Below are 27324 nucleotides of genomic sequence, written 5' to 3'. Positions count from 1 at the left end.
TCACATCAGCTGTGAGAACATTCATTATAATAACAAACAGAAATGGGCTCAATGCAGAGCCTTGATGTACCCTGACTTCCACCATGACACTATCCAACACAGCTTCTCACTTGTGTTGGGCACCCATTGTACATATCCTGGATCAGCTTCACATACTAATCTGGCAGTCCCTCTTGATGAGAAACATCCCCATGACATGTTGCTGCCACCACCATGCTTCACAGTAGGGATGATGTTCTTTGGGTGATTAGCTGTGTTGTGTTTGTACCAAATGTAACGTTTTGTATTTAGACTAAAAAGCTCCATCTTTGTTTCATCAGACCACAAAACATTTTTCCCACATGGCTTCAGAATCTCTGGAATGTTTTTTTTGCAAACCTCAAATGGGACTCAACGTGGGCTTTTTGAGTAATGGCTTCCTTCTTGCCACCCTACTGTACAGACCAGACTTGTGGAGTGCTTGGGATATTGTTGTCACAAGTACACAGTGACCAGTCTTTGCCATGAAGGCGTGTAGCTCTTTCAAAGTTGCCATTGGCCTCTTGGTCGCCTCTGATCAGTCTCCTCCTTGCTTGGTCATCCAGTTTGGAGGGAAATCCTGATCTAGGCAGGGTATTGGTGGTACCATACGCCTTCCACTTCTTAATGTTTGTCTTGACTGTGCTCCAAGGGATATTCAAGGCCTTTTAAATATTTTTATACCCATCCCTTGATCTGTGTCTTATGATAACTATATCCCAGAGGTCTTTTGAAAGCAGATCATTCCATGTCAAATCAGCCAAAAAAATGAAATTCTGCGGTGACCCCCTCAGATTTTCCTGAAAAAAAATTCTCAAAGCTACCTTAAAACATATATGAGGAAGGTTTGTCAAGTTATAGCTCAAAATTCCAAGTATTGTCCGAGATATGGCCCTACAAACACCCAAGGGGTGTTTCAATTCTGGCAGTCGCGAGTTGCAGATTTGTATCTGAAGCATTTTTGGAGGGCTCTAAATTCCATTTTTCAAACAGAGTTCTGAAAATTCACACAAATGGTGTCTATTCGTGAGGCTTTCAGAATCTGACATCAAAAATGTTCTACTTAAAATACTTTTTAAGATAAGTACTCTCAAAAGTAGTGATTTGTAACATGCAGTCAAAAAAATTTGAGTTTTCAAATTGCTGCCAACAGTCAGTTTATTCGTCATGAAGAATTTTGTTGCCCGATTTACATAATCTAGTGACTGGATCATTTACACAAGAAAACTGAAACATTTTGGAGCAAAATATTGGGTGCTATAGGTGTCTGAACTTTGCTCCAGACTCGACACTGAAATTTACCCTGGTTTTACCCCGTGTTCACCACGTTGACAGTTACACAGCTCTTTTAATTTTTTGTCACTTAAAGACACATACATAGGCAAACTGTGGTAGAAACTTCAAGAGTTGTTCTCAATCCCTTCTATTTATAAAAAGGCCCACTATTTTAAAAAAAATCATGTTCGATTAAAGATGTAGAATAAAAGCAATAGGTGTGCTTTTGAAGTGGAAGCCATGCCAAACATTCATAAGTTGGCACCACAAGTTGGTTCACATTCATAAGTTGGTGTTTGTAGGGCCATATCTCGGACACTACTTGGAATTTTGAGCTATAACTTGACAAACCTTCCTCATATATGTTAAGGTAGCTTTGATAATTTTTTTAGAAAAATCTGAGGGGGTCACCGCAACCCCCGGCTGAAATGACACGGAATGAGCCAAGTTCCTTGGTACTCATGGTTGAATCTTTGTTGTGAAATTCACTACCCAGCAGAGAAAACCTACAGAAACAGCAAATTACCTCCACCACCGAAGGTGAAGGAGGTTATTATTTTCACCCCTTTCTGTCTGTTTGTTTGTCTGTTTGTTTGTGTGCAGGATATCTCAAAAAGTTGTGGACTGATCCGGATGAAATTTTGTGGACAGGTTGGGTGTGTGACAAGGATGAACTGGTTAGATTTTGATGATGATCCAAATCCGAATCTGTAGATGAGAATTATTTAACTTTTTAAATGATTCTTCACCATTGAGAGATAGGGCCAAAAACGATATATAGTACTGCATAGCACGATATTTCAAACATGTAATGGGCCTGATATGTTCTCGTGGATCAGGCATTACGTGGCGGAGGTATGCGCTCTACAGAGTACCCTTCTCGTTTTATTCTGACGATCAGAATCACTACAATTTAACACAGGTGGAGGCCAATTAACTTGGTGTGTGACTTTGAAGGTGAATGGTTACCCCTGAGCAAATTTACAATTGCTATTATAAGGGGGGTGAACACTTATCCAACCAAGATATTGTAGTTTTGTATTTTAAATTAATTTTCTGCAATTTGTAAAATTTGTTTTTCACTTGGAAGTTGTGGGTTGCGATGTGTAACTTAAGGTGAAAAAACGTCTGATTTAATGCAATTTAATTCTAGGTTATAAGGGAACATAAGGTGAAAATTTTGAAAGGGGGTGTAGACTTTCTATAGGTGCTGTATATATCGAAATGTATGGAGCATGATAAGCATTCCCCCGATCTCCAATGGACATAAAGTCGAACACCAAAGTGTCACCTCCAACCCGGATGCCTCAGCCCAGCGACTGTCAAACAGACAGAGATTATGTCGTCAACATTACTTAAACATCAAACGGAGCCGCCGATCTGGATTTCAGGCTTATTTACCCTCATCAGGACGGCATACCATATAAATATCTAACCAATGATGACCACATTAGTCATTCGCTCGTCACGCTCCGTACATTTTGATTTACCCGCCGATTGCACCACGTGCCTTCTGCTTGAATGGTTTGCATTAGCGGGATCAATCATCTGGGTGGCAGACGTACTGTTGATCTTGCGGATTATGCGGTTTTACTGTGCGAGACACAATCCGTGGCTGATGCTCACAATTTCAGCAAGGAGGTACGATTGATGAGATAGATAGATGTATATACAAAAATAACAATTCAATCTATGTGTAGGCATTATACGTTCAATCATCAAGAAGCGTTCAATTATCATTAAATATTTGTGCAGTTCTTCAATTTCAATTTCCAATCAGGAGGAAATCAAACCTAACCACAAGCTTCAGAAAAGCTTCTCGTATCATTGCCACCTGAAAATTTATATCATCTCGAGTGTGGATGCTTTGAGCTATGGTTACCAAGGCTTATTATTTCAGCATTGGTTGAAGAAAAATATTTTTGAAAGCCAACAAGGAAAGAGCAGTCATCATTGTATTAGCAACAAAAAAAATGTGCAAAAGAAAATGCAAAAAAAGATGCAAGCACCAAGCTCACTCACTGTCAGCTCTCCAAAACTCATAGTCTGCCAAAGGTCTCTTGTTGGGTATTGGCATTTCCACCTGTTTCTTCATCATTGGCTGTGCTGGCCGTGCCTGCGTACTGGACCGGCCCCACCAAGGGCCACGAGGTGGAGGCCAAGGAAGCTGTTAAGACAGAAAAATACTGCATCTGTCAAACATATGCCACCTGTCAAAAGACTAGGCTCCAGCTGCTTTTCGGGTTCAGCATCTCAAAGACCAACCTCAATGCACAAATTTCAGGTTCCACATTGGTCCTAGTTTCCAAGCACAAAGAATAACAAGCTGTTCCATCTTCAATTAGGAATCTCAACCTCATTTGCCCTTCCCTTCAATTGGCATTTGCAAAGGGTCCAGGGGGTACTTACCCCACGCCCAAACCCGCTTGGCCCCCGGCCACGGAAGGGCGGTGGGGGAGGACCCATGCCGAAAGGGCCAGGAAAGCCGCCTCTGCCCATGGACCATGGTGGGGGTCTCATGAAATGGCCTCCCTTGGGGCCCATAAGTGGGCGTGGAAAGCGGCCGCCTCTGCCACGTGGCTCAAAATCTGCACCAAAGCCTTGCTGGCCAAAGGGGCTGGCCCAGCCAGAGTCTGGTTCCCCGTACCCGTAGTTATATGACCCAGACCTAAAATCACACAAGGGAAAGTGCGAGCCGGGCAGTTAGCGGGGAAGCCACTGGGCATTCAGCCACTGGGCACAGCTTTGGAGTAAAATAATTATGGCACAAACTTCCCATCCAGTGGACCTTCATCAACACCATCAAACAACACAATCACATTTTTTAATATAGTCATTCCAACACCAAAAATGTCCCCCCCCCCCCCGAGGTTGCATTTGTGTACAAAACAAGCTCAATGCTCATCACATTTCTACTCCACGATGTCAGCTGTGTCTAACAACTCTTATTCATCACAGCTATTTGCAACTGGAAATACAAATAAAAGGTTGCTTACCAGTTTGCAGAAAATCAGAACTAGCTTCAATGTTAAAGGTTGGAGGGCAGCCTCAAAGCTGTACCACTAGAGGTGGTTTTAACAGCTTCCTTTTGTCAAAACAACCAATTACATATTACCTAAATATTAGGACAAAGATTATCAGAAGGAAATATTTTCCTGGTGGTATCTATAAGCGTGGAGCAAATGTTCAGCTTGAGGTTCACAAGAGCATGGAGATCTTGGATAGCCGTCAGCATGAAAAAAACCTGTAATGGCCCCTAAATCTCACATGGCTGTCAAATTGAGAAACAAACAAGACACCTCAGGTGCTGCTGCTTCCATCTCTAGGCATTCAAAGGCACGTTTCTGGTTGTCATTTACTGGCAATTTGGCAAATCCAGCAGACAGGTGCAGGTTGGGAAAATGAGAAGCAGGTGCAATTGGAAGAACAACAGTAGGAGGAACTCTTGGTAGTTGAACTCACCCCATGGAAGATGCATTCCTGTGGTCAGGGTAGCCAACTTGATGGCCCCCTCTTCCTTCTTCTTCAATAGGGCCTCTACCTTGTCCACTTCTGCTACGTCCCCTCTTGTAGCCTTGCTGGTTGTCCTTACTATCTGAATGAGAGGCTGAATTGCCTTTTGAGCCACTCCGATAGTTGGAGCTAATCACTGCGGGTGTTTGTGGGCTATTCCGACTTCCAGAACTTCGGGAATCAGAGTGCAAGCCAGATTTTTTACTTGACTGGAAGCTAGACTGACTGCCTAAAGAAGCGTAGCTTGACCGATTCCGTCCAGACTGATGACCAGAGTTGGGCTTCGCTGGAAGGTTGGATTGACTGCTGGATGCTTGGGAGCCAGACCGATTACCTGATGCTTGGTAGCCAGACCGATTTCCTGATGCTTGATAACCAGAACGTTCACTTGATGTTTGGTAGCTAGATCTATCACCTGAAGCTTGGTAGCCAGACCGATCACCTGAAGGTTGGTTGCCAGACCGATCACCTGAAGCTTGGTAGCCAGATCGATCACCTGAAGCTTGGTAGCCAGATCGATCACCTGATGCCTGGTAGCCAGACCGATTACCCAATGACTGGTAGCCAGACCGATTACCCGATGCCTGGTAGCCAGACCGATTACCCGATGTTCGTTTGCCAGCCTGATTACCCGATGATTGGAAACTTGAGTGATCTCCCAAGGTTTTGTACCCCGACTGCGTGCCTGCCTGATACCCCGATTGAGAACTTGCCTGGTACCCTGATTGAGTGCTTGTTCGATAACCTGAGGGTGCACTTGTCTGGTACCCTGAGGATGCGCTCGTCTGGTATCCTGATGGCGTGCTGGCCTGGTATCCAGACTGAGCTCCGGCCTGGTATCCTGACTGAGCTCCGGCCTGGTATCCTGACTGAGTTCCGGTCTGGTAGCCCGACTGAGCTCCGGCCTGGTAGCCCGACTGAGTTCCGGCATGGTAGCTCGACTGAGTTCCGGCATGGTAGCTCGAGTGTGCTCCGGCCTGGTAGCCCGACTGAGCTCCGGCCTGGTAGCCCGACTGAGCTCCTGCCTGGTAGCCCGATGGAGCTCCGGCCTGGTATCCTGACGGAGCTCCAGCCTGGTATCCTGACTGAGTGCCCCCCTGGTCCCTTGACTGAGTGCCTGCCTGGTACTCAGGCTGAGTTCCCACCTGGTATCCTGGTTGTGTACCTGCCTGGTATCCTGGTGGAGCACCTGATTGATAGCCTACTGGATAGCTCGACTGAGCACTTGTCTGACTACCTGTCTGATAGCTTGACTGAGTTTGATAGCCTGGCTGAGCTCCTGCTTGATAGCCTGATTGAGCTCCTGCTTGATAGCCCGACTGAGCTCCTGCTTGATAGCCCGACTGAGCTCCTGCTTGATAGCCCGACTGAGCTCCTGCTTGATAGCCTGACTGAGCTCCTGCTTGATAGCCCGACTGAGCTCCTGCTTGATAGCCCGACTGAGCTCCTGCTTGATAGCCCGCCTGAGTTCCTGCCTGATAGCTCGGCTGTGCTCCTGCCTGGTAGCCCACCTGAGCTCCTGCCTGAGCTCCTGCCTGGTAGCTCGGCTGAGCTCCTGCCTGATAGCCCGACTGAGCTCCTGCCTGATAGCCCGACTGAGCTCCTGCCTGATAGCCCGACTGAGCTCCTGCCTGATAGACCGACTGAGCTCCTGCCTGATAGACAGACTGAACTCCTGCCTGATAGCCCGACTGAGCTCCTGTCTGATAGCCCGACTGAGCTACTGCCTGATAGCCCGACTGAGCACCTGGCTGATAAGGAAATGAGGGAGCAGCAGAACCAGGAAAGGAAGACTGAGCATTTTGTGTGCCTTGATAGGCAGATTGAGTAGCTGCACCTGGGTAACTAACTTGATTATTTACAGGTTGGTATGCAGATGATGTAGCAGTTCCTTGGTAGGTAGATTGTGAGGGTGTAACAGTTCCATAGCCAGTGGTGCCGCTCTGGTAGTTCCCCAAACCAGCCTGGTAGGTATATTGGGAACCAGAAGATGCAGAGTAGGTTCCTGACTGGTAACCAAGCTGGCTGTTCACATAACTTTCTTGAGAGTTTACTGAGGGGTAAGTGCCTGATGCTCCTGCAGAAACACGCACCCATTTTTTAATAATAACAAATAATTGGACCACCAGGAAGATTAAACATAAAGTTGTTGCAATCTTTTGGTGAAAAGCCCCAAAATACAAGGCTGCTAATAATCAATGACAATGTAATAATTAAAGTCTTTGTATTTCAAAATGCACAGACATTAGTAAATCGACATAAAACACACAAATCAGATGGAGATAAAACTAAAGTCAAAAAGCCAGTGCATATCACCCGATCCAGAGTGAAATGACACTCAGGAACACAACATCTGGAGTAACGCATCTAAATGAGGTCAAAATTATACAAGATAGGTAATGGATTGATCTATATGACAAGCTGTGATAGGAAATGTGGGTGAAGCCAATCAGTTTTATAAAAAAATTTGGAAACAAAATCTCAGCATATATCAAGACTGAAGTGGCAGAGGGTAAAAAGGTAACGTACTGACAATGGGGCTTCGATTTGACACATCAAACAAGGGGAATGAATGAACAGGGAAAAAAAAACAAAACAGGAGAGAAACAGAGAGGAGGAGGAAACACGGTAACTTGTAAGTAAATTGGTTGGGGAAGGTAGGGTTAATCGAGTGACATGAGATGGTGGTGTACCATTTGCTTGAAGCTCTGGAGGAATAAAATGATTTAGCAGTGAAAGGAAGGCAGTTCCACAGATGTGAGAAAGAGAAACAATACAGTGGAGGTGGTTGGCAAGTTTGGATTTGGGGAGTTTAACGAGGAAAGGGTTACTGGAAGAACGCAAGTGTCCTATTGTTGCTGGGAAGGGCTGGAGAACAAAGAGAGAGAGAGAGCAGAGAGAGGGAGAGAGAGCAGAGAGGGAGCTCAGCCAGAGGAGAGGTGGTAAAAAAAAAAACAGAGGAACCACCGACATATCTGTAACGTGATATCAACAGGACTTGCAATTCGACCTCATCGCTGGAGATGCCAATAATGTTGAGCTTCAGATTCCACAGAATCTTAGAGAGCCGGATGTGATGCTGGGGCACCAACCAATAAGGGAGAACACAATACAGTGGGTCCCACTCTTATGAACACCCGGACTTACGAACGAATCCCCACAATACATTATTTTCAAATGTCTTGGGTATGAATGTTTGCTTGCACTTAGGCACCAAACATCGTGGGGGGAGCAACTCGGGACTAGTCGGTTTGGTGTAGTGTGACTCTTTCTTTCACGAGATGCAGAGTCTGAGCATCGTGTGGTCTACACAGCATCCGGTATACTGCCCTGTACTGTTCAGAGCCATTTTGTTTACAGAAACTTTTGCATTCATTGCCATTTTATCATTTTAGTGACATTATAACGAAGCCTAATCATGGCTGATAAACGTGTTGCTAGTGTTATGTCTGCAATGAAGAAACACACAACCTTGACATTGAAGATGAAACTGGACAAAATGAAGCGTTCTGATAAAGGTGAAACTCCCTCCCAAATCAGTCGCTCGTTATACCTTAATCGGTCAACGATCGGAACGATTATGAAAGATAAGGCAGGAAATTTTTAGAACATATAAAGGGATCTGTGCCAAAGAAGTCAACAATAACAACAAAACAAAGGAGTGGTGTTCTTGCTGACATGGAAAAAAAATTACTGATTTTGTGGCTTGAAGACCAAAATCAGCATGATGTGCCCGTCAACCTTATGCTTACCAAGGGAAAGGCTAAAGGTCTGTACGACGAAAACTTAAAGAACAAGCCAGGTGAAAGTGCTAGTGATATTGTTCAACCATTTGTGGCTCGTCGGGATGGTTCAATTGGTTCAAAGTGAGAACCAATTTACAAAGCATTAAAGTAAGCGGGAAGCTGCTTGTGCTGATGCTGAAACAGCAAGTGAATTTCCAGAGGCATTAGGCTTTAGCTGCTGTTATTAAGGAATAGGGGTAAGTGCTGGTCAGGTGTTCAATGTGGACGATACTTGACTGTATTGGAAGAAGATGCCTCATCGAACCTACATCGCCAAGGAAGAGACAAATATGCCTGGATTTAAAGCTGCAAAGGACCATTTGACCCTATTGCTTGGTGGCAATGCTGCTTGGGACTTTAAACTTAAACTCTCTTAGTTTATCATTGTGAGAACCATAGGGCTTCTCCGCTTATTATTTGGAAGTCCAATCCCAAGACTTGGGTGACTTTGAAGTGACTTGGGCCCTTTTGAAGACTGGTTTTGGCACCATTTTGTGCCTTAAATTACATTGTGCCAAGAGTAATCTGCCCTTCAAGATATCCCTAGTCTTGGATAATTCTCCTGGCCACCCAGCTTTTCTGAATGATTTTCATCTGGACATTAAGTTTCGACATTATGTCCCTGCCCAACACAACTTCTTCACTGCAACCTATGGATCAGGGGTAAGTGCTTCATTCAAGGCCTTACTTCATTTGTAGGACCTTTTCCCAGGCAATAAAGGCCACAGAAGGGGAAGATGCTCAACCCTTAGGGAGTTTTGGAAGGGTTACAACATGTACAATGCAGTGAGAAATATTGGAGAGTCATGGAATGAGGTGAAGCAGGCCAACATGAACGTAGTGTGGAGGAAGCTTTGCCCTGAATTTGTGAATTACTTTAGAGAGTTTGAGAAGACTGTGGATAAGGTGACCAAAAGTCTGTTTGAAATGGGCAAGCCACTTGAGCTGGAAATAGAGTCTGATGATGTGAACACTAGTTGCTGCCCTCCCATTCAGAAGAGCTCTCCAATGACGACTTCATGCAACTGGAGAAACAAAATGTTGTAGATGAAGCGGTTGCAGAGGAGGTGGCTGAGCCTCTACCTCCCAAAAGATTAACGACGAAGCAAATGGCTGAGGCATTCAAGATGATTGATGATGCCCTGGCACTTTTTCAGGAACAAGACCCAAATTGGTCTCCATTACATTTGCCTCAGTCTCTGGAACTGCCAACAATGCCCTAGGCCATTACAAATGGTATTATGAGAAGAAAAAAGTTTCAATAAGGGGAAAGCAATACTCCATCAGGCTGTGGATCCATCCATCCATTGGGACCATACTCTGTGCAGAACGTTGGTGCTGCCTTAGCAGTCTCCTAGGCTATTGGGCACAATCCTGGACGGGTCGCCACTCCTACACAGGATACCAGCAAGCTGGTACTCATTTTGCCGACCTCAGAAGAATAACAGGCAGAGTAAACCCCACCTGGTATTAATTCAACAGCTGAGGAGGATTTGAACTCAGGATCCTAGGATCCCATGCACCACCCTAACCATTAAGCCAACACCAGGCATAGACTGGGGATGAAAGCTCTGTATGTGGTCAGCAGTTCAGGTGTGCCAAGGAAGGACTTTGCATGACGAAGGATGCCCAGTTGGCGACTGGCTTTGGAGGCCAGCTTGGAAAAAGATCATGGCAGATAGTGATACCCAGAAGCTTGAATGAAAGGACTTCTTCAAGAGGATTGTTGAGAAAGTAGATGGGGGAGGGAGGGGGGGGGGTTCCAGACGGTCCTTTCGGAGAGACGTAGTGAGTGTGAGATTTGTCAGGATTGAAAGCCATGTTCCAAGTGGGTGACCAGCGTGTGATGATTTTATTCTGGGTCTGCACAGAGTGAAGAAGCTGCTGCTTGCCATTCTGGGGGATGACAGATGGTACGGCAAAGGGTGGAGTCATCAGCAAAGAGATAAAGAGTATTTTCCAGAGTTGGAGAGACCGTTGATGAAAACCAGAAAAAGAACAGGGCCCAGAACACTGCCTTGAGGAACTCCAGCCTGGACAGGAAGAGGAGATGAGAGAATTCCATTTAGAGGCATGTGTTGACTGAGACAGGAGAGGAAGTCTGCAAGCCATGAGTGGATATTGCCTTGGATACCATAAGAAAAGACTTTGGTGAGCAGGGAAATGGCTCTGATCTCGTGTGTGGCATTGAGGACCTCCATCCATTGTTAGGAAAGCAGAAGTGGCATGTCCAGGGTAGAGTGACCTGGTCTGAATCCAAAAAAGTCATCAGCAAATACATAAAGAGGATTTTACAGAGAGTCAGAGAGATCATTTGTGAAGATCAGGAATAAAACTGGGCTCACAACACCTTCTTGGGGGCACTCAAGCCTCGTCAGTGAGAGGAGATGAAAATATTCCGATGATTGCCACACAATGGCTACGAGAGTGGAGGAAGTCAGTGAGCCATGTGTGGATTTGACCTTGGCTGCCAAAGGCAAAGAGTTTGGAGAGTAAGGTCGGATGTCAGACTGCATCAAAAGCACGAGATATGTCCAGAGAACCAGCCCTGATCTCATGCTTGACATTGAGGGCCTCCATCCATTATTGGGTGAATAGGTACAGCATGTCCAAGGTGGAGTGACCTGGTCTGAAACCAAATTGATGATTTCAAATGAGGCTGTTTTTTCATTTAATCCATTTTAAATTCAGACGGCAACACAACAAAATGTGAAAAAAGTCAAGGGGTGTGAATACTTTCTGAAGGCACTGTATAACAGATTTGCATGGACTTCATATTCATCAATGAATACATTTTAATCAATGACTCTGGACACGTCAAACTTGCTCGGACTAATATCACCAGCCTTATGTCTCGTTTTCTGTGTGGATTCCTCCACATTGAACATCCTCGAATGTAAACACCGTGATCATTCCTCTCAATCAAGTGAAAACAATGAACAACCACGTGGTTTCTCAAGCTTGAGAGATGTTGTCTAGCAGAGATCAGATCTGTGTGTTCAATGTCAGTTTTTCATAATGAGATATTTTTTATTTACTTTGCTTTATTTTCTTACATAATGTTTAGCATGCAAAGTGTTTTCTTTAAGAGAAAGTATATTATGAAAGGCACTAAATAACATTATCAATCAATCTTGTTATGGTGACTCTCAAGAACCAACAGTGGCTGTCCACCTACTGTTGTGGCCAAAAATATTGGCACCCTTGCACTTTTTAGCAGCGTCTCGCGTAGCGAACGCTGCTCATAGAGAGCTCGGCCTTGTTCTTCTTCTTCTTCTTCTTCTTCTTCTTCTTCTTCTTGTTCTTCTTGCGAAGACAAAACCTTTATATACACGATCCGGATCTCCTCAAGTACTAAGCACTTGTACACATCCTCACAATAAGGGTGCCTTTTGAGAGCGTCTATCATGAACTTTTAAATATATTCGGACATTTGCTTTAAAGTTTCGAAAAGTTCACGTTACTATTTAAAGATTATTCCATTTAATATATCGTAATTTCGTAAATACATTATTTATTTCGTAAATACACGATATTTTGTAAATACGTAAATACACTATGAAGGGTCTCGCCATTGGCTTAATCAAGGCACGTGACGAAATATCGGAAGTTGTTGTTTTTTTTTGTTTGTTTTTTTTTTCTTTTTAGCCGACAACCTTTAGGACGCTGCTCTTGGACACATTTGTCCTTGTTTCAAATAATGCACCATTTCTTCCAGAAAATTGTTGAAATAAAAAAACATCTTTTGGTATCCACAGATGTATTTATTTGCTTTGCAGTGGAACAAAACAAAAAAAGCTGGAAAAAAATTACAAAATCTTCGCTTATTTCAACACAGAAATTCTAAAATGACCCAGACAATATTATTGGCACTCGTCCAATGGAAATGTGAAAAAGCATGTTGTGGCGTCATTATGAAGTTTTTTGGTTGATTCATCATCTCTGACCTATCCTGAATCAGAATCAGCCGGGTGCCAGACTCTCACACTTGAGGAATTTTTGTTAGAGGCAAAAAACAAAATGGCCGCCACCGACTCGATAAATTCTGTTTTGGGCTATATCTTCACTTCTAATGCACTTGGAAACAATTTTGTTGTCTACTAATATGTTTTCATGGTCAAGAAATCGATAATGATAAAATTGAAGGTGTATATATAAAAGACCTGTCTCATATTTTCAAGATGGCCACCATTTTAATATGAAAAATGGCTATTTTGCAGTTCCACTGATCACTTCGAGTAAGAAATTGAATTTGATGAACCCTCAAATATTAATACTACATACAATTAGTCAATGACAGCTGTAGTAACTTACTTGCAATGATCAATGAATTGATGATTATATTGGAATACGATTTTTACACAAATATATCCAGAAACATGTGGATAGTTGACTATGACTTTGGGTTATGTCTTAAAGTAAGTATGTACATGCATATGATTTTGAAATTACCTTTTATTTTTAGGCAAACAAACATTAACTTTGTTAAGGATGCAATGTTCTACATTGTGTTCAATCTTTGTCATCGTGATTTGCAGCTACTGCCCTTTTCTGTTCGTTACAACAGTCTGATCCAGCATTACAACTGCAAAACATCGAACATGACATCTGTGCTGCCACACAACCACACCTCCCGGTGGAACATGGCCGACTGGTGGAGCATCCACAATTGATCAGCTGCAGAATGGTGACTAGTGCAGCAGACACATCAGGTGGAAGTGTGGTTGGACACAATATCGCACCGTCCTCACCTTCTTGCCATCATACATGATGGGATCCAAATTCGGAGGGTCTGACTGAGTGGCAGATTTCCATAGAATGACTTGATGATGAGCGCGATGTACATGTTGAATAAAGGCATTATGTGATGGGGGCAACGACTTCAATTTTAGAGCAGAGGTAATCTTGGAGTTGGCCATCTTAGACTTCCACAACTGATACCGGTGTGTGGACATATTGTTGTAGGGCCGGGCATCGATTGTGAGCACGACCGCAAGGTGGAGCAGTAGAGTCGACTCTACCAAACACCCGGAATCTAGATCGTACCGTTCAGAAAACTCAGAGGGTACGGGTCCCTTACAGGACCGTGAATCATAAATAATTCCACCACGTGGGACAGGGTTATTTGCCAAACTTCAAAATACTTGGAAACCCATGTGGCGAGCTACGGAGTATTCACACCCTCGACGGACCTCAAACGGGACGAGTAGTTTCCGTGCTAGACCCGAGATAGGGTCCATGGATGGTCACCAAGTCCCGTCGGTCCAATATGCACACCACAACGGCAACAACGGCCTTCTTTAATTCCCCAACACGCACCTTGCTAAACGAATGAAGGAAGGGACAGAAACGAGCTGAAACATTCAACAAATGGGGTATTTATTAACAGTAGGTGGGGAAGGAGGGAAGCACGTAAGGGCAGAGTTATCACGACTAATAGAGATGCAAGCATGTACAGCAAAGAGCACTTAAACAATTCCTACTTATAGACAGGGCCCACAGACAGACGCACACCCAAAAGAAACGAAAGGGACCTTCCCGCGCCGTGTGGTCTTCGACGAGACGAGCGAACCAGGACGAGACCAGCGACGACACAAGACCAGAAGCGTCGAGCGATGCGTTCCTCGCTCAAGCAGACCACGCGCTCGAGCTGACGGAGAACCAGACTCCAGCGACAGGACAAGATGAGAGCAGACGCCGGCGACAGGACGAGATTAGAGCAGACGCCGGCGACAGGACGAGATTAGAGCAGACGCCGGCGACAGGACGAGATTAGAGCAGACGCCGGCGACAGGACGAGATTAGAGCAGACGCCGGCGACAGGACGAGATTAGAGCAGACGCCGGCGACAGGACGAGATTAGAGCAGACGCCGGCGACAGGACGAGATTAGAGCAGACGCCGGCGACAGGACGAGATTAACTCCTCCGTTCGTCCAAAATCACAAGCCTTCCTCTCCAGCAGGGAGGGGCTTCTTTTTCTCATCACTTGCCTCTTGATTGGCCGGAACCATCACGCGATTCCATGGCTGCCCTCCATTGGACAGACGCACGGTAGGCAGGGCAACTCCCACCCTTCTGGGCGGAGTCCCGAGCGGAGGCGTTCATGGCTCCGCCCACCTCCTCACCTCTGGCCGCGTGCTTAATGGCGATCGTGTGGAGTTGGAAACGGGGTGGGTGAGACGCCCACTCCTTGCCGATTGGCTAAAGGGACGCCATGCCTATGGTAGGCTCCGCCCATGCGGGGCTTGCTGGCGCGCACGCGAAGAATGCCACGAGCGTTATGGCGTTAGGATGGAAGTGAAGATGGCGTTGTTAGAAGTGTAAAAATCCTATCTATAAAAATAACTCACAGCACATGTACCTTTAATTACCCATTAAACAAGGGACGGGACCCTAACTAGAAACATACACTTACCAATATAACTGTTCTATAGGACCTGTATGTTGAGTGCTCATGGCTTCCAGATTCGTAACACTACCCCCTCCCCTTTTTACAGACTCATCCCGAGTGGTCAAATTTTCATGTGACCAGCATGTGTAAGTTTTCGCCTAGTACGTTCTACCTTCGGATCCCTGAGTGCGACATTTCTTTATACGTGTCCCAAAAATAAATAACCTAATGCGCTGCGTAACTAACTGACTCACACAGACAACTTAACTACAATTGCCGGCGCTACGACAAACACACAGGTGGGTTTTTTAATTATTCACAAGCCTGACTTATCTATTTACACTAACCATGGCCCAGGACCTGTCATCTGTGGGAAAGAAGGCACAGCAAAGTCAACAGTTTTGTGTGGGTGAGTGCACAGCAGCTGAAGGTCAGTCATCCTCAGGGCCTGCTCAAAAGGTCCCCCTTGGTTGTCTGAGTGAATCTTCTTTTTTTTTTTCCTTTCCATACCCCCAGCTGCTGGAGGCAACTCACCCTAACACGGCAGGCCATGCGCCATCCCACAGGCCATTTGAAGTGGCCTTCATGCAAGAAGAGGTAGCCAGGCTGCTCAATGCAGTCTCTGGCTCACAAAATGAATGGGAATGGATGGACACAAAGCACAAGATGATGGATGCGCAGGCTGCTCAAATGCAGTCCATGGTGAAGCTGCCTGCAGGGCAGTCCTTGCAAACACACTGAAAGAGATGGTCCTGGCACACATGGTGATGGTGACACGGTGGCAATGCAAAGAGGGTAGCAGGCATGGGGTTATGACAAAGGCAGGCAAATCAGGCATGGCAAGGCAAGGCGATGCGGACCAGGCGATGTAGCACAACACAGGCCGGCATGTGAAGCTGGCCGGCCTCTGGTCTCGCTCTGTGAGGTTTGTGGAGGGAGTGCGGTGGTGCAGGCACTCTGGCAAATGGCTCGGAGCTAACCTACGGTCTCCCCCCAACCTATCGCCTTTGCCTGTCTCTGTCCATACCCACTCCCTTAATTTGCAACAAGAAAACAAATTTAGACCCCTTTTCATTATTTTTTTAATAATTGTTTGTCCCTAACCCCCTTTCTGTCTTTGTCCGGCTAACCTATCCTGTCAACCGAGCCTTCTCCCAACCCCTTAAATCCTTTTTGGAGAAGAATAAGGAAGAAGCTAGCGTCCTGTCTCGAGGCCCAACGAAGCCTCAGAATAGCCTCCACAGATTTCAGCTATCTTCCCCACAGTGGGTCCAGCGGCCTACTGAGAGCGAAGGGATGGATGGTGCGAAGGGGTACATTTCCTATCTACCTTATCCTTTATTACACTTTAAACTATCCCCGGGGCTTTTCAAAACACCATCACTTTAAACTATCGGTTCTAAAAACCATGATTCCCATCACCTGTGTTGGTGTCCATTATAAATTTGGGCCTTGCCCGCAAATTTTCTCTCGTGCCCTTGCACAATTTCGTGGCTGGGCAGCGTGGCTCACTTGGCAGGGATTCCCATCTGCCGAACTCTAACTATGGCACCGCCAGGACCTGAGGCTGTCTCTGAGCCTACCTGCTCCCTATGAACGCGGGGGGTTGCCCTTCCCAGCATTGCCCCCCCCCTCCGATGCGCACGTGGCATTTTGGCGCTACGGGTCCCGTTCTGCGGGTCGCCCGTGCACACTACACTATCCCGGTCCCTTGACCTACTCTGGCCGACTTCTCCGTGCCCGGGGTGCCCACAACTCGAAACTCACCTTTCAACAGCCACGTTCCAAGCTGGTCCATGGAATCCTGCACCCCTCCAAATGGGTTTCGTTCGTGCCTTCTTCCCACACCAACAACAAAACGACCTCCTTTTGGTAAATTTGACTAACCCACTAACTATTATTACACTGAGCCTGGGGTCACTTGAGTGGGTTTCACTCCTCCCCCCACTCATTCATTCGCACCATGCATTCCCCATTCACTCCACTCTCACACTCGGGCCCACTGACCCATACTCATTCATCACACATTTTCCATTTTCAAATCATTCCAACACTCACACTCTTCTTCTTCTTCTTCCTTCGGCTGCTCCCGTTAGGGGTCGCCGCAGCGGATCATCCATTATGATCCGCATATGGATTTGGCATAGGTTTTACGCCGGATGCCCGTCCTGACGCAACCCTGGTCGCCTCTTACGACACAGGGATAAGGATTGGGTTTCGCCATGATTCCGGGCTGCCCTACACCCTCTCATAGCACGGCCCAGCGCAGAGCAGAGCTCCCATCCTCAAGCGATCCTCCAACCCAAGCCTCCGAGTAGCCGGATTACAGGCACACGCCACTACGCCTGGTTCATTTCAACACTCACACTCTGCGAGCTAAATTCCCCTTACCAACTCGTACTCCCTCGTCGTCCCTTACTCTAATGCACGTTCCATTTAATCTACGTAGCTAAGCTACGTCCCCACTACACATTCCATGTCTGTCCATGTCTCCCAAAATCAATTTCCCATTCTAAATCTAAACTAAATTCCCACTAACTAGTCCACGGGCCCCATGGAGGACAGCCCATGCCCCCATGAGGCCGGTCTATCTAAGCTAAACCCATCCCACTAACTATTGCTTCCTTTTCCCAAACACAGGGCTGTGTACTTGGAGCGAGGCTTTTTTTTTTCCTTGCACCGCCATGGCGGTGGTTTACGATACGCCCGTTCGTCCCTTCCATCGGGTGATACGTGCAGCCATGACGTCACCCTGCCAATCACACCGAGCGCTCGCTTTTGGGGAATTCCCCACGCGCGACAACGTGCGCTGATAACCCGAAGCTCGTGCCGCGAGGTCCGGGCCGATGACGTCACTCGTACACCGAACCTGCATGGCTTGCCGTGCAGGCCAGCCCGAGTGTATCGTCCCGGGAACCCGCTCCGTACGTTCCGAAAACAGAACACGCGACATGCAGCACGTGGGGCCCGTCACTCGCATGTGGACCTCTGTTTGCAGAATTCAAACAACATTCCTTTTAACCGTGCACGTGGCGGTTTTGTATCACGCACGAGACGTTCCGGCGCCGGCTTCCGATCGCGCAAACGTGCGCGCTTGGGCCGTTCACAAAACACGGAACGGACCTCGCCCGCAGCGTACGACAGAGCCGGCGCGGTCACCCAAACAACTTTGTGCGGCCCACCAGGCTCGCCATTCGTGTCTCCCGTCTGGAATGATCCATGTACCATTTCCATGCACGAACTCACGCACGCCATGTTACTCACACCATAGTAACCTTCTGGCACACTCACACACTCCGGGACAATCACTTCAGGGATTCGTGCTACCACAAGCAATCCCGGGGTTTCCATATCCCCCAAGCTCCGTGTGTACCCGTTCACAGCACTCATCCGCTCAACCTCGTTCGGCCCTACCGGACTCACGTCGTCGCGATCTGCTTCGGGAGAGCGTATTTCCTCCCTCTGTTCCCTAAAGAGTCTATCCTGCTGCTCGCACCGGGTCACGAAACACTCCGCATGCTCGACCCCATTGTCCCCTCCTTATTATATGTGTGTGTGCTCGTCTTTTACTTTATTTAATTTGTTCCCCTCTTTTGCTTCCTGCGTCTCCCTCATTATTTCTGACTCCTCTCATGTCTCTACTAATTTTTCCATCATCCCTTTTGTCTCTGTTAATTTCTCCATCTCCGTCACCTCTTTTAATTTTTCTGTCGTCCCCTCGTGTCTCACCCTACACGTCTCGCAAATCAATTGTGGTGGTGTATTTCGTCAACCCGACCTTACCCGTCTCCATCGCGGGCTGACAAACCTCCACACTCCCCTCGTCGGTTCGGTCGCTCCACCACGTGGTGCCACCATTTTCTCGCCCGCGGTCCGCATTTCGCCACATGCGATCGCCCTTATTGCCTTTTGCCCTGCCTGGAGATTCAACCCCATGCTTTGCATCCCCCCGCTGCGTTTGCATATCGCCCCTCAGTGCCTGCGCATTTGCGTCCATTTTGTTTTCCATCGCTCGCGCAATCGTCTTCATTTCAGCATCCATCCGTTGCATCATCAGTATTCATTGTTCGATGCCCGATGGCTCCCGCGAAGCCGATCCACCACGATCGGTCACTGACCCACTGGGGACCCAGGGGGAAATTTTACGGAGGGGGCGCTCTTGCGCTGACGCGCCCATTACAACGTCTGGGTCCGGTTGTGGGGGGTGGTCAACCTGCATGGCGGTGGTGTCCTGGACCATGGGTTTGTCTGATGCTACATCTACCTCTAAACCCACCTGTTTCAGCCTGTCTTGGTGAGACATGTTGCGTGTTAGAAACAAAATTTAATATCGCTCACAATTTGGGAGAACGGGGGTGTTTGCTCCCCACCCCTGATCCGAATCCCGTGAATTTCTATACGGAGGCCGAGGGGCCGAATCGCACTCCTGACTACCAATTTGTTGTCGATTTGAACCTGTAAATTTTGTTAATGCGCGCGGAGGGGTTCTTATCTCCACAACTGACACCAATTTGTTGTGGGGCCGGGCGTCGGTTGCGAGCACGACCGCAAGGTGGAGCAGTAGGGTCGACTCTACCTAACACCCGGAATCTAGATCGCACCGTTCGGAAAACTCCGAGGGTACGGGTCCCTTACAGGACCGTTAATCCGCAATAATTCCACCACGTGGGACAGGGTTATTTGCCAAACTTCAAAATACCTAGAGACCCACGTGGCGAGCTACCGAGTATTCACATCCTCAACGGACCTCAAACAGGACGAGTCGTTTCCGTGCTCGACCCGTGCGTGGCCCGAGCGGATGGTCACCGAGGTCCTGTCGGTCCCAAATGCACACCACTACGGCAACAACGGCCTTCTTTAATTCTCCAACACGCACCTTGCTAAACCAATGAAGGATCAGAAACGAGCTGAAACGTTCAATAAATGGGGTATTTATTAGCAGTAGGTGGGGAAGGAGGGAAGCACGTAAGGGCAGAGTTATCACGACTAATAGAAATGCAAGTATGTACAGCAAAGAGCACTTAAACAATTCCTACTTATAGACAGGGCCCACAGACAGACGCACACCCAAAAGAAACGAAAGGGACCTTCCCGCCTCGTGCGGTCTTCGACGAGACGAGCGAACCAGGATGAGACCAGCCGCGTTGCGATGCGACCAGGCCAGCACCAGTGATGACACGAGACCAGAAGCGTCGAGCGATGTGTTCCTCACTCAAGCAGACCACACGCTCGAGTTGACGGAGAACCAGACTCCAGTGACAGGACGAGATTAATCTGTTCCGTTCGTCCAAAATCACCAACCTTCCTCTCCAGCAGGGAGGGGCTTCTTTTTCTCACCACTCGCCTCTTGATTGGCCGGAGCCATCGCGCGATTCCCTGGCCGCCCTCCATTGGACAGACGCATGGTAGGCAGGGCAACTCCCACCCTTCTGGGCGGAGTCCCGAGCGAAGGCGTTTGTGGCTCTGCCCACCTAATCACCTCTGGCCGCGTGCTTAATGGCAATCGTGTGGAGTCGGAAACGGGGTGGGTGAGACGCCTGCTCCTTGCCGATTGGCTAAAGGGACGCCATGCCTATGGTCGGCTCTGCCCATGCGCGGGCTTGCTGGCGAGCGCGTGAAGAATGCTGTGAGCGTTATGGCGTCAGGATGGAAGTGAAGATGGCATTGTTATCGTTGTTAGAAGTGTAAAAATCCTATCTATAAAAATAACTCAGCGCATGTACCTTTAATTACCCATTAAACAAGGGACGGGACCCTAACTAGAAACACATACTTACCGATATAACTGTTCTATAGGACCTGTATGTTGAGTGCTTATGGCTTCCAGATTCGTAACAATATCACCTTCGACTTTGGAACCATAACAGGCAGCAATGAAAGTAGTTGCCTCAGATATCATCTTTTCCTCGTCTGCTTCCAGCTGACCAAGTAAGATGGGATGATGTCCGCCCATTAGTACCTTCAGCGCTGTGGCCTTTCCAATGCCAAACAAATACGACACAGTATCGCATCCAGCAGACAGATATTTGGCGATGCTTTTGTGTTTCAGTGCTGTTTGGCGAATGTTTACCTTCGCCCTCCCAGCACATGGACTCTTCATGCTGACATCCAGTCATCTTTTCCTTGAGGTAGAAATGAATCAACAGGACAAAGACATCTGTATTGTCGCAGACCACTTTGATGTGTGTCACCAGACACCTGACACAATTCTAAGTGATGGATGACGATGACATCTGCTTCTTCATGGTGTGTTTTCAGATCTTGTCTCTGGAGAGTGGAATTGTTCCATACTTGTACTGGTGTAGGATCTTTTCCGGTGATCACCAATTTGGTCTGGTTGTCCACAATGTGGGTCATCAGATACTGACAGATCAAATTGATCAGTTGTACTTTGTTGTCGGCTACATTTAGGACCACTTTTTGCGCTGGATATGTTGTGCGAGTTGAGTTGATGTTTTCGACTTGAATCATGACCTGCGCGACTGGATCTCGTCATTTGTTAACCTCCGCCATCGAAGATCGGAGGTTACTGTTTTCACCCCTTTATGTTTGTTTGTGAACAGTATTACGGAAAAACTCCTCACCAGATTTCGACGAAACTTGGTGGGGGGATTAGGTATGGTCCAAGGTTCATGCCATTAGATTTTGGACTTGGTCCAAAATCCAATATGGCCGCTATGGCGGCCATTTTGAAAAAATATTTGATTTTTTTTTTGCATTTCTACATGTTATAAGTTATTTCCAACAAAAAAAACATGCCAAAATTATAATTGCAGCTGATTTTGGAACTTCAGGTGGATATACCCACGTAAAATCAATTTCTGTCTCAAGCAATCTAGTTATGACGAATGAATTGAGGATGTAAAAGTTAAAAGTAAAAGGGAAAGTTGCAAACTATAATTCTGTGAGCACTGTTTACGTCAAATTGAATGAATAGGATATCAGGTTCACTTGAGTGACCTAGCAGTATTGGCGGCGGAGGTTTTGCACTCTACCGAGTGCTCCCCCTCTAGTTTCGTGCTGATTTTTCTGTACCTGTCGAAAATCAGGTATATCACAACACTGCAGGTGGTATTTGATGGTTCACATGAAGTTGATCACATAATCCTCAACTGTACCATTTGTGGGCCAATGTACAGTCCATAACATGGCGCATCGATCTATGATGACAGCATCTGGAACACCTTGGATTCGACTTTATTACTCAACTTGGAGTTTCGTCTTCAGGATTGTTTTCGACTGAGCCCGCATCGCACCGCGCTCATCAAACAAGGAGGCTGGGACAGAGGACAGTTCATACGAGAGGACATCCTCGATATCAATATCCCTGTATTGTTGGAGACATATGACTCGGGTGTAGATCAATTCGGTATCATATACTGGCCTTCCATCCAGCTTGATGCTCTTTTTGGTCAAAGTCATCAGAGTCACTTTCTTGGTTCGTGTCTTGTTGAAGCTTGTTGGCCATCCAGATTCAAATTCCGCCATCTGTTGTCGTTCAATCTTGAGAGAATCATCAACGTTTACCTTGTCTGTCGCATGAAACATAGTAGTAGACACCAAAATTGTGTGTGTAAGTGCATTTGAAGTGAAGATATAGCATAGCCCAAAACAGAATTTATCGAAAGTCGGTGGTGGCTATTTTGTTTTTCGCATGTAAAAAAAATTCCTCAAGCGTGCGAGCCTGGGACCCAGCTGATTCTGATTCAGGATAGCTCAAAGATGATGAAACAACCAAAAAAAAATAAAAAAAATAATTAAAAAAAACTTCATAATGACGCTAAAGCACGCTTTGCCCTGAAATGGCTGTTTGGCATCTAGACTACACCTTTTGGAAGTTGATGGTGAGTTGTAGGTGCCTGCAATTAAAAAAAAAACACTCATTCAACCAGTTTGATTTGATAAAAGGAGTCATTCTGCTGTGTTTGTGTCACTGTGTGCACCACAATGAACATGGAGGAAAAAAACCCAGAGAATTGTCTGAGGAGGTCAGACACAAGATAGTAGCTAAGCATGGACAATCTTAAGGCTACAAGTCCATCTCCAGAGACCTTGATGTTTCTCTGTCCACCATACGCAATGTTATCAGAAAGTTTAAGGCCCATGGCACTGTAGCCAACCTCCCTGGACGTGGCCGCAAGAGAAAACTTGATCGAAGATTACAACGAAGGATTGTTCGAATGGTGGAGAAAGCACCTCGATCAATTGCCAAACAGATTCAAGCTGACCTTCAGACACAAGGTACGACAGTTTCAACTTGCACCATCCATCGCCAACTCAATGAAAGGGGTTTCGATGGTAGGAGATCCAGGAGACAGAGAGACAGACAGAAAGAGAGACAGACAGAAATATATATATATATATATATATATATATATATATATATATATATATATATATATATATATATATATATATATATATATATATATATATATATATATATATATACACACACACACACACACCCGACTGGAGTTTGCCAAAACACATGATCAAGCCAAAATCCTTCTGGGAGAATGTCCTGTGGACAGATGAGACCAAATTAGAGTTTTTTGGTGAAGCACATCATCTCTATGTTTACCAAAAACAAAATGAAGCCTTCAAAGAAAAGAACACCATCCCTACAGTCAAACACGGAGGAGGTTTAGTGATGTTTTAGGGTTGCTGTGCTGCCTCTGGCACATGGTGCCTTGAATGTGTGCATGGCATCATGAAATCAGGAGATTACCAAGGAGGTATTTTGGAGCACAATGTTCAACCCAGTCTCAGAAAGCTGGGTCTCCATCGAAGGTCATGGGTCTTGCAGCAGGACAATGACCCCCGAACACACTTCAAAAAGCTCCCAGGAATGGTTCAAGACAAAATGCCAGACTGTTCTGAAGTGGCCAGCAATGAGTCCAGATCTAAATCCCATTGCACACCTGTGGGGAGATCTGAAAACAGCAGTTGGGAGAAGGCCCCCTTCAAATCTGGGAGAACTGGAGCAGTTTGTACAAGAAGAGTGGGACAAACTACCAGTAGAGACGTGTAGGAAGCTCATTCATGGCTATCGGAAGTGCTTCACTACAGTTATTTTGTCCAAAGGCCATGATACCAAATATTAAATCTCGGGTGACAATAATTTTGCCAATGCCATTTATTTTTCTTTATGATTTAAAAGGATTTGTTATGTTCTGAATCATAAACAAAGGTTTTGTAACATTAACAGTGAAATAAACAATTGTGGAGACAAAATACGTTTGTCAATTTCAACTTATTTTTCGAGAAAATTGTGACTTATTTGAAAGAAAAAAAAAAAGTGCAAGGGTGATAGTAGTTTTGGCCACGACTCTATTAGTCCCCCACCCCTAACCCCGGGGGGACAAACACCTATTTGTTTTGGGCGAACAAGTAGGTGTTTCGGTAACTCTCAATAAAAGAAAGACCAAGACGGTCTTCATCGATTTTTTTCCCCCTTGACCCCGTTCTCTCGTCTTGGCTCATTCCACCAATGACAGCGTCGTTTGCCATTACTCCCTCCCACCAAATGTCTGTCCGTCTGTCCGTTCCCAGGTAGCGCAAAAACGGCTGAACCGATCGCAACCACTTTTTGGGTGTGCAATCCTGGCACCCCTTGGAGTAAAATAGGCATAAATATAACAACTTGACCCCCTTGACGGCTCCCAGAGGGAGAGGGTGCTTCGAGTAATAATAATTTATATAACAATGGCAGACGATCATATTCGTGTAGGAAGAGATTATTAAACTACGATATATATATATATATATATATATATATATATATATATATATATATATATATATATATATATATATATATATATATTGTATTTTTTTCGTCGGAGATACTCGAACAAACAGTACACACACAACAATGACAGCATTTCGGGCCAGTTTGACGTCCATTACAAAATAAAAGGTAAAAACAGGATTTTAATGAAATCCGAACCACGGCGACAAAGCTTCATCGACAAAAAAGAAATTACGATTTTCTGTGCTGTGTAGGCCTCAGGCTCGACTAGTGTGGTTAACAGCACACGGCAATGAGACAAACCAATCCGACAGGGCCGTCGTGTTCAAAAACTACACCACACCACAAAAACGCCATTTCTTCTCGGAAAAACCGGCGGCCGTCCCTGTCTGTGCTCACAATTACCTTGCGAACCTTGGAAAGAGTAGGCCATGACTGGCGCGACGCAAAGAGCAAGCAAGAGGCTGGAATTAATTAATTAATTCACGATTTCGTTCTTTTGCGCTCAACGACGTCCCGACATGATCGCAGACATTTCCCTCCAACTGAAAATGTCTCCGCTGTGGTTGAACGTTGTTAATGCGCATTGACTGTGGGGAAAGTGAAACACGATCGATGCAAGTTGTCCAACGTTAAAAATTCCTTTTTTTTATTTTTTATTTTTTGCGAACTGTGTGGAAAAAAAAAAAAAAACACAAAGATTCATTTGTAATATACCCGGATGAGGTTCATATTTGTGGTTTGCAACGAGGTACGCTTCATTTTTACGTGTTTTTCTATTCTCTTGTATTTTGCAGCGAATTACGATATATAAATTATCAGAAAACTGAAGCCAGTCACGGGATAATTTAAGGAGCTTCACCCTACCTTTCATATCAGCCATGGCGGAGAAGTACGAAGCGGGATCACGATGAGTGTATCACCGTGTAGCTGTTAGCTCAGCTGATGCTTTTTCCATCTCACCGGCACTCCCTCCATGATAAGTTCCGTTAACTTTAAATGGATAACCAATATTACCAGTTAGTTCAAAGCCGTAACCTGCGGTTGCTGTTTAATGTATATATATATATATATCCATCCGGTATCGGAAACATTTTCCCGAGACACTCACCGAAAGGTGTTCCAATGTCAGGTTTCACTTCCGCTCGGGACGCCACGCCTCCTCCACGTTACCATCCGGGTTAGTGACGCCCTCCTCGCAAGTTCAGCGAGACCACACCTTTCACTCCCCCACCCACCGTGCCCGGAATGTGGGTGAATGTGACCAGATGTTTTTTACCTGCCAAGTTAAAAATGGAACCGATTTCTGTGGTGGAGCTTGTGCACCTTCCCATATAATAATCATAAATGAAAGCAGTTCACAATCACGTGACATTCCAATAAAAAAAATGCGGGAAGTTAGCACAGGACATGGTTTTTGCTGCTTTATACGAGATTTGTTTACAAGGAAATCAGACGCAGGTGGAGGACATTCAGCCCATCATGCCTACACGACATCAACACCACAACAATTTATCAACACAACATCCAAAGAAGAAAATGCAAAAAAATATATTTTTTTTTGGTGTTTTTATATATATATATATATATATATATATATATATATATATATATATATATATATATATATATATATATATATATATATATATATATATATATATATATATATATATATATATATATATATTTTGGCATGCCCCTTTTTTTGTTCCACCATCAGATTTTTGTTACTGCATGAAATGAAATGAGCTTTGACAAATATAGTAATGATATTATTGTCTTCCTTAAGAGGCCCCTCAAAATTCGTTTTGATGATTATGGTAGTTAAACAGTTAAACAAACTCCATTTGCAACATGGGAGGAATTATTGCACAAAAAAGAAATAAAAATGTTTCCCATTTTTTAGAGGACCACTAAGATGTGTTCGGCTCATAGAATCACGCTCCATTTGGGGAGAAAACAGTTGAGTTCATATCTGACAAATTTTCACTTTCCATGTGCCGTAGTTTCTTCACAAAACCATGACTTTCTGACGAAGTACAAAGTATTTCTTTGCTTTTTTTATACATGGTTGCCGTTTTGAAATTTTCATCGACCGATACCCGCCGCCCAGCCGGACCAACTGCCAACAAAGTATCGCCCGGTCAGTTACGGTTAAACACAAAATCATGATCATCGTTTTAGTGTGGAGGTGAGTACTGACAGTGTACTTGGGTCTTTTCCGGGTGGGTGCGGGATTGAGCACGTGCACATAAAAATCTCGGGTCTCCGCATAGTGGTGTACAGGCTTAAGTCGTACTTCTGTTTACTACCGTAGAAAATCACAGAACCATCCGATCGACATGCTGTTAACAGTTTCACAATCAGCTAAATTCTAGAACATATGAATATGTAGACGAAACTGATCCGGCCAGCTAAAATCTACAAGATATGAATATGTAGACGAAACTGATCCGGCCAGCTAAAATCTACAAGATATGAATATGTAGACGAAACTGATCCAGCCTTTTCGATCACTTTAAAGTAGGGTGACCTGTAATTTTAATGCGCTCTATGGATCCTCCGGAACTCACGAATGGTACAC

The 27324-nt window shown here is 45.5% G+C and overlaps 1 protein-coding gene across 2 annotated transcripts in view; it reads right to left on the bottom strand.

The window, feature by feature from the left end:
• LOC147012589 (uncharacterized) overlaps positions 1–25730 on the bottom strand; it is a 70726-nt gene extending 44996 nt beyond the window's left edge. Inside the window, exons 1-4 of one of the 2 annotated variants that reach the window (XM_085853595.1) lie at positions 25605–25730; positions 4756–6883; positions 3703–3961; positions 3316–3460 (exon numbers count right to left, since the gene is read on the bottom strand). In XM_085853595.1, the coding sequence (XP_085709721.1) occupies positions 3316–3460; positions 3703–3961; positions 4756–6883; positions 25605–25620 (2548 nt within the window). In that variant the 5' untranslated portion in view covers positions 25621–25730. Of the gene's footprint in view, positions 1–3315; positions 3461–3702; positions 3962–4755; positions 6884–25142; positions 25318–25604 lie in introns of those variants that run through there. The other variant, XM_085853594.1, reaches the window with a different exon arrangement.
• Between the last annotated feature and the right edge of the window lie 1594 nt (positions 25731–27324).

Source organism: Eptatretus burgeri, chromosome 14, assembly GCF_056783735.1.
Source record: "Eptatretus burgeri isolate ZD-2024b chromosome 14, Ebu_testis_v1, whole genome shotgun sequence".
NCBI lineage: Eukaryota > Metazoa > Chordata > Myxini > Myxiniformes > Myxinidae > Eptatretus > Eptatretus burgeri.
The sequence above is the reverse complement of the archived record's forward strand: the minus strand, read 5'-3'. Positions and strand labels throughout refer to the sequence as shown.